Consider the following 13,118-nt stretch of genomic DNA (forward strand, 5'->3'; position numbering starts at 1 on the left):
TCTCTAGAAAAGTCACATTATATTAATAGTGTTATCTTGTATAAACATACCGTGACTCTAAAATAAAAGTTATTCATTTGTGACATTGACTTGACTTGTGATTTATCTTAAGTTTTTAACCTGTCAAGTTTTGTTTTAGATTTTGAACATTACAATTTATTTTTCCAAGCACACAACAGTTTAAAGCAAAGTCTAGTTTGAAAAGAATCTGCAGGAAGGCTTGAAAAGCATGTTAACACAGTAATGTAGGCTTGAGTTCATTATCTGACGCATGCATATACACACCAGGGACCTGTAAACTTAAAAAATACTGAATCACAAAAAACATTTAAAAAACAAACATGTTTCATTTATATATATATATATATATACAAAAATGAATATTAGGAACTATATTTATCAAACATTATACAGGGCAAGTAAAAACTGTTTCTGGGCAAATGAAATGTGAAAGTCTCTTGCCCTTTGGGCAAGTGGTAAAAATCCTTAACGTCAACCCTGAATGTGATCATTAACTCTTGCACGATTACAAATTTAGGTTAGGATTAAGCATGTTTCTTTGGAGCATGGCTTGCCTCTTGGTCAACAAAATCTGGATACTGATAAAAAGTTAGGACATCTTGGAAACATCGATTGATGGAAATTAACAATAGACTCAAACTTGCTCTCCTAATTCTTATTTTTAAAAATAGTTGAGATCAATTCTCCCTAAAAAAAAAAAATGGTTCAACTATTATTAGCAACGCTCAAAGTTGATAAGACATTCATGGAGATAATAAATACCTGAAGATTTGACCTGAACTAACTTCTTCCAATGTTGCTTCTCTTTCACAGACCACAACCTGGACCTTGAGAAGGACTTGAGCATCAACACAGTAGCAGGAGCAATGAAGGCCTTTTTCTCTGAGCTTCCCGAGCCCTTGGTGCCCTACAGCATGCAGACAGAGCTGGTGGAGGCCTTCAGTAAGTCCCCGGAGCTTAGAGCGAGGGAGGCGGATGTGTGGAAAGCCAGCTTCTGCAACTGTGTTGAATTTTGCATGAAATCCCTCTCACCTTCATTGTAACATTTCTTCAGCCTAACAAGCAAAACTCCTGCAATCCAAATCCATCCATGGGGAGAATTAGATTTACTGCTCGCTTGTGAAAATGAGAGAAGAGAAGATGGAAGGGAGGATATTTAATGCTCTGGGGAAGAACAGTGTGGAGATGACTGCATGTGGTGTTGATTGAAGGATTCAAATGAAGTCATAAGAAAAGGGTCATATGGTAGATAAACGAGGCTGCTTTTTCTCTTTGTGTCCTGTAATCTGTCAGAATGGAGATTTAAAGCACAGCTTAGCCTTGCATAACGCCGGAGAGATTTATACGCTGGCCGCACGGCTGCTGTCACTCAACGAGCACAGCATGCGTGCGTGTCTTTCAGCTGCCCCGTCGAGACCCTTCAGCCGTGACAGGGACCTGATAAACCTCCTGAAGCCACAAAGCGGGGGAGTGGGGGAACCAAAGCCTTCATTCTGCAGCTGGAAAATCACAAACAAGGGTTGACATGCTCAGAATGAGAGTTTATTCCGTGATGCCACACAAAGTGGCGGAGAGGAGGCGTCCAGGATCTAGTGTGCGAGTGGGTGGGTTTCAGTGGATCTTCTCACGGTGACATTACTTAAAATAAGCTGTAGGGTGTAAAGGTTTGATCTGTGGTAATGGATGTGGAGCAGGAGAGAACTGATGCTGTGTAAGAGTATCCCGCTTTAAATCTGTTTTTGATCCCAGCTGACCTCATTGTGGGAATGCAAACTGTGATTCTCTGCCTGTAAATCATACTGCCGATGTGCAGGGAAACATCTGCTGGCTCTGCCTCTCTTTCTGGCTCACGCACACACATGCAGGATGGGACTGTTTTAGCTGGTGACGTCATTTTCTCTGACTCATTGCGCCTTGTCGTCAGGCTGAGCACACCCTGCGTTTGCATGTGTGATTTGCTGTAATCTGCAGAAGACTGTAATGGGTGGATGGACGAAAAGTGTGTGGTCTTTTGTCTCAGTTCTTTTTTTCTTTCCTTTTTCATTGGTGGTTTGAAGTATTTTTCAATTGCAGAGCCTTGAAGATAGTGTTCATGCTCTTTAAAAGTTGTTCACATTTTTTTATAGGAACAACCACAGACATTATTTCAGAACTTGGAAATGAAGTTGGGTAGAAGTTTAAAGCAGCATTAGTTTGTGAAACTAAATCCAAAGCTTTAAACATCTAACAGAACTCCAGTCAAACAATTATGTCAGAATAAAAGGTACAAATGCCAAAATTAGTACGACATTTTTCTCAACCTAAACTGAGAGACTAGATAGGAGGAGAGTTAGGGATCTACAGCATACAGAAGCATGGTAGTGCTTGGTTAAAGGATTCACCATCCAATTACATGGATGAAAAATGAAAAACATCAACCTGCATTGAAAACTTTGAGATACGCTTTTATTTTTTAATTCATAGATATGAGACAACAGTGAAAAGGGGATATGTGTAAGAGAAATAATCTTGCTTTTGATTGAAATGCCGAAAGAGTTAAGAAATTAAATGGTCATATCATATTTGATTGTTCTCTTTCTGTTTGTGGGTCCAATTTGCCTCCTTTTCCTGGTTTGTCCTGCTGTTGTCATTCCTGACCAATTGGAGAAACAATTATAACACGCGTGGCTTTGCTGTGAGTTTTAGTCCACTTGCAGAAAGTACGATTTGAACACGAACTGGACCTTACAAAAAAAAAGTCCAATCTATGTCCGGATCAAACACACGGAGCAAAGAACTCTCCTGGTGTGAATCCAACATAGATGCTGTTGTTCAATCTGAATGAGCTTTGTTAGATGTAATTCTGCAGAGTATTGACTCAGAAGAGCAGAACACAAATGCATCTCCCAGAAAACATCAAAAGACATCTATCACTATTTTCCCCTTTGCAATTATGTGCTCCTGAGGTCTGACGTTATTTTACAAAATATAGGGTCTGAAACCTTTTTGTTGTGTAAATCATGTTCTATTGAAGGGTGAAATTACCCTTCTATGTGCAGATAATATTAATGCTTAAGCCAAATGTCTTCTTTTCACTTCTACTCCTTTCTAACGCTGATTATCTTGTGCATTCTCCACCTTAAAACCTCAGACATCTTCTCCACAAATTGTTCTCTTTGCCTCCTTCAGCTGCTTGTACTCCTTCCTCTATAACCTGTCATCTTTCTATTCCGATTATTCAGAGATCAACGACAGGGAGCAACGCTTTCAGACCATGAAGGATGTCCTGCGACATTTTCCCCGGGAGAATTACGAGGTCTTCAAATATGTCATCAGCCATTTGAACAAGTGAGTGATTGGCAAGGTCAGAGACGGCCTCTGGCAACTGTGCTGACTCCACAGCTGGTGGCCTAGTCAGGTGACCTGCAGGTGATGTTACCCAAACAGGCCCACTGATTGTATCTGACATGTTTTGTTTGTTTTTCTTTTTTTTTTTTTTTTTTGTTTAACCCATGCTGAGTCAGAGTGTGGTAATGCTGTAGCTTTCAATGTGAAATTAAAATATTTCTAAAATTAAAGATTTTACACAGAAGCTGTGCTTTAAAAATGCTGCCTGCTTCTGTTATTTATCTTTTAGTTTCCTGCTCCTCTCAGGAGCGTTCCTATTTCCTCTATTGAGATGCATGGAGGCTAACTAATTATGAACATAAAACAAGATTGTAAAAGACATTTTTATTTTAGCTTTAAGCCCAATAAACATTGTAAAATATACAATAGTCATTTTACGACCATGTTATGACACTGAAGAAATTATGTTATTTTTGTAAAAATAAAATAACTTAATATTGTTATTGTTCCAAATATATTAGATAATCTTATATATTTATATCTTATAATAATAATAAACGATTCCTTTTTATATATATATATATATATATATATATATATATATATATATATATATATATATATATATATATATATATATATATATAGAAAGAACTGTTTATAATTTTACATGTTACTACAAATTTGATGTCACTGATCGCTAATTTTATATTCTACGGAAGCTGAGAGCGGTCATACCCAACCTTTTTTTTGTTCTTTGTCTTCTCGAGATAACGAGATAATTATCTCATTATCACGAGAAAAAATGTATTTATTTCTCGAGTTGACGAGATCATTAACCTGTATGAGTAATGAATGAGGCTGGCCAACAGCCCTGGATTCCCAGTCCATCCATGCCTGCTGTGCCAGTGGTTATGCAGTTGCGGTACCATGTGTGCGCAAATAATATTTTTTTTACGGTAGTTTCCTATTTCTTTTCACTCCTTGTCAAGTTGTGATGGATGATTGGATTGAATGGAATGCAGTAGAAACAAATGTGACTGTTTTTCAATAAAAATCTTCAATCTGAACTTATTTTGGGGGTTAATGCATCTTATACCTGTTACAGGCGTAACACCGGGGCTGTTCAGAAAACACCCGGCACTTAGCCAGTGGAGGCATAGGTCTAATTGCTTATGAATCAGAAGTGGAAGCAAATCATCAAACCAAAAACGTTGTATCGTTACCTAAAAGTCAAACACAGGATTATTTACAGAATTACACATGGGCTACCATGACTTATAAATCAGTTTTAACACAAACCAATCATCTCGATATCACGAGAAAACAACTTTTTAATGAGAAAACTATCACCTCGTTATCACGAGAAAATGACTTTCGTTATCTTTAGATGACAAAATTATCTTGTTTTCTCGAGAAAACCATTGTGAAAAAGTATCTGAGGGACACGACCGCTCTCGGCTTCCATAATATTCTTACTATTTCTATTAAAAGTATTTTTATTTCTGTACACTTTAAGTCAGTGTATATAATTATTTTTTTCTGTACTTATTTTGGCCAAAATAGATGTGCTATTTGGAGAACACCTGAAATTAAATGTTGAAATAAAACATTACATTTAGAAATTAAATGTAATTCTATTTAAAACTGCTCACTATAAAAAGTTTAGTCTGATATGTTTGCAATCTACGGTTGGGAGTTTAACAAGTTGATGTTAGTTAAAAATGACTCATAAGCTGAATAGGTGGACCATTGGCATTATACCATTTATTCATTTACTTTCTGTCTCATCCTTCTGTCTTTAAGATAGTTGGATATGTTTTATGGCGCATTAAACGAGCATTTTTCCTAAATTGTCAGGAAAATGCTTTTGGTTCTGATCATTAAATTTTATGCAATTATCTGGAATTCCCTGTATACCTACCTGTTTTCATTATGATTTCCAGTTAATGCTTCTATAATAGCACAAGTTATGTCCCCAGAACGCCACCAACTGTCTTTGGCATCCAGCAATATTTGCTTTGTGTTTAAAGTGTGTAACCTTGAAAGTTTAAAGGCTGGGAAGAATACTCAAACCCTGCCTTTCATTTATCCTGTGTCTCATTATAAGAAAGAAGCAACAGTAGGAACATTAGTTTGGCTTTTTAAAAATCAATGTAAAGGTATCTTCACGGCGTGATCTAATTTCCTTCTTTATTTCCCGACTATCAATGGACATAGCAAAACGAATTCAGTTGGACTGTATAACATCATTGAAGCTTATCCCAGTTAACTTCCATTTAATAAGCATTGGCTCCTTCACCTTTTACCCTCTTAGCAATGGCTCTCATACAATCGTCCATATAGACGAGTATTTAGGTTAATGGAAGGACAAGCTGCAGCTATATGAAAGATAAGCGTATGAATGAGGATTTTAAAATGAGTGAACAATGCAGGCTCTCAGCAAAGAGAAGAACCTGTGAGGCAGCATGAAAATGTTTTTTTAATAGTAGATCTGATTATTCTCTAGTATAAAATCGTTCTCAGATCGGCTCATGTCACCATGTCGCATTTAAAGAGGTTGTCCAGTAAAAGCTTCAGTTGTGGACCTTTTAGGATTTGCTATCATGTGTTTCTGAGGCATCAGCAATAGTTTCTCTACAGACACATGGAGCTGCCTGTGCTTCCTGCAGCGAGGGGCGTAGAATCTGTGAGTGAGCCGTTTGTAGTTGGAATAATTATAGTTTTCTCAAAGGCAGTGCCATGTTAAAGGGAACAAAAGGATGCAGGGATCATTGTTGGTATTAAAGCAGCTGATAACAGTGGTGTAGTCTAAACTGACATTGGAGGAAATGTTTCTCTATAAACATTGACATTTTTGTCCTGATCCTTGATTTATGATCTTTGATTCATTTTTTTGCTGTGTGTACTCTTAAGGTTTTGGGTGTTTTGAAACACCGTTTTTTTTTTACATTGGGCCCTTGATTTTACATTATTACATAATTTTCTACTCACCCATATGAGTTTTGTGTCATTCGGAGCCGTTCTGAAGATATTCAGAAGGTTATATCCAAGTAACATCTTTCTACTTTTCATAAGTTATCATTTATGGTACACCAGCATTCATAACATGTTGGCGAATCATTGTCCCCCAGACATCTGTGGTTATAATTTTTATATTTATATCTTTTACAAGCGAAGCGGCGCGTGTATGATGTCATCATAATAACGTAAAATCAAGGGCCCGATGTAAAAAAAACAAAAAAACAACTACATTTCCCTTTAAAAAGAAACTGAAATATAGGCCCATGTTTTTGTTTTGTTCTGTTTTTGGTGACATTGCAGCCACAGTCTTAAATTCAGCTCATTTTGCTTTGTAAACATTAAACAAAAGTCTGTTTAACAAATTGTGTTTATAAATCTCATCCAGCTCCTTTTTTTGCAGCCTGTAGTGTTTTTTTTTTTTTTAAACACACCGTTAGTGGCTGTTTTTTGGACAGTTGGCTGACAGGAAAGGAGGTATGAAAAAGGGGAGAGACATGGGTCGGGTGCGCTAACCACTGCGCCACCAAAGCACGCCCCAGCCTGTAGGTTTTTAAACAGGGTTTGGTTATAAACCAATATCCCAAGCTTTGAACATCTCATTGAGAAACAACCAAGTGGCCAGTGGTAACGCTGGAGGAGCTGCAGAGATCCAAAGCTCAGGTTGAAGAATACGTTAATGGGATGTTTTATGACGAGCCATGGCGGGGACCCAGCAGTCATGACTTTGCAGTAGGGAGGCTTTGCTTTAAAATAAGGAAGCTGGTCCAGTCAGAACAAAAATGCATGCCATGGGTTTCAGATTAAGCTTTAAAATCATGTATTGTCATCATCCTTCCACTTAATCATCATTCAGTACTTCCCATTGAAATAAAATAAAATTTGTAATTGTGCAATTTAAAATCTGCAACATTTTAGGCGGTATGAAAACCTGCACCGTATTTTTTAAAGAAGCCTATTCATACACCCGAGGCTGGTTTCAATATGATGATCTTTATGTTTCTGTTTCCCAGGGTGAGTCAGAACAGCAAGTCTAACCTGATGACCAGTGAGAATCTGTCCATCTGTTTCTGGCCGACGCTGATGAGACCCGACTTTACTACCATGGACGCTCTAACTGCCACCCGCACCTACCAGACAATCATCGAGAGCTTCATCCACCAGTGTGCGTTCTTCTTCTACAATCAGCCCCTGTCCAACGGCCTCACTGGATCCCCCACATCCACGCTCTCTAGCGGAGGCACCTCGGCCTACTCCTGCATGGCTGGAGGCTACTCCTCCTCCTCCTCGACGGGTCCATCCCCTGCTGCCTACGTACTCCCCGCCACCCCACCTGTCATTCCTCATTATGGTCCTCCTTTCCACCAACACCACCATCAACACAGGTCTCCTTCCCATTCCCCACCATCCACTCCTCAGTCCACAATCCCCGCCCTGCTACCGCCCTCTCTGCACCCCCATCACCCCCCAGCTGAGCAACACACGCTGTGAACCAGGGTCCAAGGAAACGAGAAAGAAGCTGCCTGAAAGCGATGGACAGAGTTTAAAGAGTTAAGGATGAAACGGATTAAAGTTGAAGGAAGGGAAGATGTAATCTCAGAGTGAAATTAACCCTGGGAGAGATTGAGCAGGATGCAGTATGTACAGGGAGGAACGGACGTGTGTGGGAAAAGGTCGGAGGTGTTTCAGCTTCTGCTGGCATCAGAAAACAGAACAATGAAGAGCCTCTGAACTGACTGGATGAACTTTCTCCCTCTTTGACACTTCATTCCTTTGTCTCTCTGTTTCACTTCACTAGTCCCACCCTCACTGCCTTTTTGTGAATCCATACACATTGGAGGAGTAAATCGTTGGCAGTAGCTTTTGAGGGACTCAGGGGGCTTACTGAACAAACACAGGCATGTATACGCCAGTTAAATCCGCAATCTGGGAAATGTTCACCGGCCCACCTGCTGTAACGGAGCACCCTGGGGGCTGTGGCTACGACAAACTGGTGTCTTCAACATTTGTTTCTTTTTTTTTGTTTTTTTTACCACATTGGAGAGGACTTGCGCAAGAAAACACGTGTTAAAGCTCACCCTACAAGTTGTTCATACCCAAGAGGCTAGCAAATTCCTATCTGTCGGCCCCCTACAAACACACACACAAACTTTATGAGAGTTTAAATCAGGTTTGATCATAGCATAATGCCAGGCAGAGTTAAAGGAAAAATCCCAACCAACTGGATCTGCTGGGTAAACAGCGCTGTAACACCCTTTGAAAAAAAATGCTCCCTCCCTCCTGAACAGTAGGGCTGCAACGATTAGTCGACGTAATCAACCAAAAACATGTTGTAATTAAAAAGTGTTGTTAATTCGGAGGGCAGTATCGTCAGTTGCCTAGGAGCAAGAGAAAATTAGTGAGCTTTATCCAATATTTTCTTTGACACAAATGAGACTTTAGACTGATAATAGGCAGGAATATAGCTGTGTAAAGCTGAAATATATGCCCATTTTACAAAGATATGGCTGACAGGGATCAGGACTCCCATCCTCAGAGAGTCTGCCTCCCAGTGGAGAGGAGTGGATACTGACAACAGCTTCATTTAGACAGATATTCAAGGGTTTAACTAAGGGTTATTGTTAACTGTAAACTAAATAAGGGGATAGTTTTATTTCACTTTAATCTTAGTGGAGCGATTGAGAGTATTTTTGGAAATGAATCATTGGGTCATGTTTATTGTTAATGCTGGGAACATTGCCTCATTTTAAAAAGAACAAGCCTAACTGCAAACATATTGTTATGGTCACTTTTTTACTACTTAGTGATTTGATGTCCATGGAAACATCTAGCATTAATAAAAGATTGAAAGGGTTTGTTTTTACATACATTTGAATCTTTATTTGATGTTTTAAGCATAAAGAATATCAAATCTTACTGAAATAATGTTAATTATAAATGAATTCAATTAAATTTCAAATGTTTTTTTTAAACTTGTTGTTCAGCTTTATAAATGAAATAGGATTAGTGGATAGTGGCAACACCAGGAAATAAAGGAAGATTTAAAAATGTGTAGACTAGAGTGAGCCAAAATATTTTTACGAGCAACCTCAAGTGGAATTTTTAACACCAGAACGGGAAGATTGAGATTACAAAAATATAAAGTGATTAGTCGACTAATTGGTGGAAAAAAACAACAACCAACAGATGAATCAAGTGTTAAAATAGTCGTTGGTTGCAGCCCTACCGGAAAGCATATATATATTTTTTTCATATACATGATTCAGCTGATCTTGGGAAATGTGCAGACTATCTAAAATGTCTGTATTGCCATTTGTGTTCCTGCATTCCTGCCTTTTTATTTCTGTTTGCTGAATCTGAATTGCCCTGTGTTTGACGTTAGCAGGAATAATTCCAGTGTTGGACCATTTCCTGTCTTGTTTCTTTTCATGCTGTGGTGGTTTTTTACTACCAACCCTGTGTTTTTGCAGTTTTTCATAGCGAGGATGTTTAAAAAAAGGAAAAAAAAGCACTTTTCTGAGACAGATTCTCAATCAGGGGACTACCTTTGAGTGGCAGCCAGTTATGTTGTCTGTTGGCACAGTCGCCACTCTCTCTCTGGGAGTACAACACTGACATCTAGAGGTAGACCGGGGAATGACTACCACTGAAAAATGGGCGTTGTACCGTCCTTCCCTGTACTGAGCTCTCTGTAGCATCTGGTGCAGCGGTCAACATTATGTGGAATATGTTCAAATTAAGCAAATTAGGTGCATTAGTGTAGATTTACCGATTGACAGTTTAGACTCAGATGGAAATCAATAGATATATGAAATTCTAAGATATTGCAAATCCTATTTTGATGCAGTTTTCTCTGTTGCAGCCAACGCAAAGCTTAAGAAGGGAACCCTGTGTCTGTCAGATACCGTTTTTAAGCAAAAGACGAATTAAACCTGGTAGATTTTTATCATTGCAAATAATTGTAAACCACTTCTCCGAACTTTTCGTAAATACAATGTCTTTTCTGGTGCTCTTAATGGGCAACGGAGAAATTATAACCACTAAACCAAGAGTTCAACCCCACTGTGTACCACTGCATCCCCTGTCCAAAAGAGACAGCAAAAAGAGAACAGACATCCCATTCATCTTCCCGCATGACCCGAGCAGAGCATCGCTGAATTCCTCAGCCAAGGCCGCCGTTACTGTAGAAACCAGCCAAGATGCAGCTGAAGGAGAAGGGGATTGCATGTCCCACAAGTGTCTTTGGACACAAAGACAAAAAAGCTTAAAATATATATATATACTTTCAACAAATCAATGAAGACTGAAGATTTTATCGGTTCACATTAGTCAATCACTTGGTGTGTTCGGGTGCATGTGAGAGTAGATCTGGCCAGAAGTAACTGGGTGGAATGTGACACTGTTTGTGGTCATTTTCCCCGCTGTGTAACCCTGTTAGCTCTTCCAGATTACACACACTGATCCGAAGAGGGAGAACTGTGAGAGAACGAGCGGGGGGTAGATAGGCGACGTACGGGTGAATGGGAACATTATCTGGGAGACGGAGAGGGAAGGATGGGGCGAGCTGGCCGGCGGTGCTCCCTTTGTACATCGACCTGTTAATACTGAACCGACTGTGAGGCAGCCAAAGACTCGGGAAAGAAAAGTGACAACTAAAGAAATGCATTCCAATATAAAATTTTGGTTCAGTAATTAAACGAATTGTGGCTGCATTATTGTTATTATTTGTTAATTATGCAACAATGGTGACAGATGTCTAAGTTAAATCAAGCAACATTATATTCAACTGCTTGTTGTTGGGGGGGAGGGGTCTAAAACTTTGCCCTTTTAGTCAATGGTTATAGAAACACTTCTTTTCTTTTCATGTTTAGTTTTAAGAATAAAAAAAAAAAACAAGGTATTTTTTTTTCAAGCAACCTATTTGTGAGCAATGAAGTGACCGGCCCAGTATAATGCATGATTTCTTCCCAACAGAAAGGAAGAGGGCTTCAACACTCTCACTATTTAAGTGGTGATGATGATATAAAGTAAAAAAATAATATAGAGTAAATGGCAGGTGAAGGAAGTTGATGGTGAGAGTGATTTAAAAATATATATAAATGAAGTACTGTAAAGTGAAAAGATGACGTCACGCAAAAAACTTCTTTATTTGCTGAGTATGGTAATTTGTCACAGTGGGAATGGCGTATACAGCAAGGCCTTATGTGATCTGTATTATAGTTAATAAATCAAATCTTGCTAAGCTCATTGTTTGCTGTCTTTTTTTTTAATCAGTCATGTAAAACTACAGGAGTTAATTTAATATACTGGTGAAGAGTTTCGGTCATCCAGGTCATAGTCATTCCAAAAAAGCTGAAAAACAAACCACTGGACTTTGTTTCCAAGTTATAGATGTTTCGTTTCCCATCCAGGAAGCTTCTTAAGCCTGTTTTTGGAACAAGAGAACCTTCATTTTTCTTCCCATCACCCCATTTATGGAGATTTAACATAATCTGCTTAAAACCTTCATGCCAGTGATGAATTTACAGCAAAGCTGCAGGTAATTTTTTTTTTTGGTAGACGCTGTGGAAATGTTTAATGATTTGTGTTGTGCAGATATTACCAAAAGGTAGTAGGACATATTTTCAGGAAAAAAGTACTTTGAGGTGGATGTTATGTTTTTTTATTTAATATATCCTGGTAAAAAAAAAACAAGCTGTTCTTTGACTGTAGGGATTTAAGGTTGAGTCCAGTGAAAAAACAATCTAGACATGGAAATCTTTAAGCGCCTTATTTATGTCAACAATTTCCAAGGTAATATAAAATATCTTAAGTGTTTAAGGAAGTAAGTACTGTATCGATTGAAGCCCCTGATGTGGTTTTACAGTAGTTAATATGTTGCGTGGGGTGTAAAACACACATGGGATTAGATTTAAGTCACCAGTATGACTTTTAGGCTGACATGTCACATGACTAAGGCAACATCCACGGAACAGTGATTAAAAGTAGCAAACAGCCATGCATTGTAATTATCCGTCCATTGGTCAAGGTTCAAGTATCTTTATTATTCCTCAGGGGCAGTTTCATGCACAGCCAGTAGTAAAACCAAAGCAGGAAGCAATGAGCCTCGTGCACCCCAAAGTCACACCATATTAAAACATCTAATCACTTTAGGTACAAATTGATTTTTTAGCCTACCAGACACTGGACAGGGCACCGGTCGACAGCATGGCAACACGGAGATGCATATAACAGACAATATACGCAAACAATCAGAAGGCGGAGTACATGATGAGAACTCATATGCATATTCAGGAAAAAAACTCTGCTCTAGGATTTAATCACGGTGCATACTCTGATATATTTCAATTGATTAATTTGAATTATAACTAACAGAAATTAAGATATCTTTCATATCTGTTCTGAAAATTATCATCAGCCTCTATGCCCATCATAAATCAACAGTCTTACAGTCTGCCTGACAAGAATATGGCTGAAGTGCTCGCAGAAGGAAACCTCCATAATACTGATGTGGATGCTTGTACTCAGTTTGCAATTATTCTTGTTGTCTTCTCCCAAACCTAATGATGACGTGTGACATGAGGTGAAACAGACGTTTGTTGTATATAACATATATTCTACTGTTCTATATAATTGTATCACTGCTTATTCAGGACCAGGTCTCGGAGCAGCGGTCTCATCAGAGACTCTCCAACTTCCCTCTCCCCAGATACCTTCTGTAGCTCCTCTGGGGGAAGCCTGAATCATAG

General features: G+C 38.7%; 1 protein-coding gene across 2 annotated transcripts in view; it reads left to right on the top strand.

The window, feature by feature from the left end:
- The window catches only part of arhgap35a (Rho GTPase activating protein 35a), a 104,323-nt gene extending 92,707 nt beyond the window's left edge, over window positions 1-11,616 (top strand). For both annotated transcript variants that reach the window (XM_038298575.1, XM_038298576.1), the window contains 3 exons: window positions 835-963; window positions 3,243-3,348; window positions 7,383-11,616. In XM_038298575.1, the coding sequence (XP_038154503.1) occupies window positions 835-963; window positions 3,243-3,348; window positions 7,383-7,860 (713 nt within the window). In that variant the 3' untranslated portion in view covers window positions 7,861-11,616. The remainder of the gene's footprint in view (window positions 1-834; window positions 964-3,242; window positions 3,349-7,382) is intronic.
- The last annotated feature ends 1,502 nt before the right edge of the window (window positions 11,617-13,118 follow it).

Source organism: Cyprinodon tularosa, unplaced genomic scaffold (genome assembly GCF_016077235.1).
Source record: "Cyprinodon tularosa strain WSP-4 unplaced genomic scaffold, ASM1607723v1 ctg41, whole genome shotgun sequence".
NCBI lineage: Eukaryota > Metazoa > Chordata > Actinopteri > Cyprinodontiformes > Cyprinodontidae > Cyprinodon > Cyprinodon tularosa.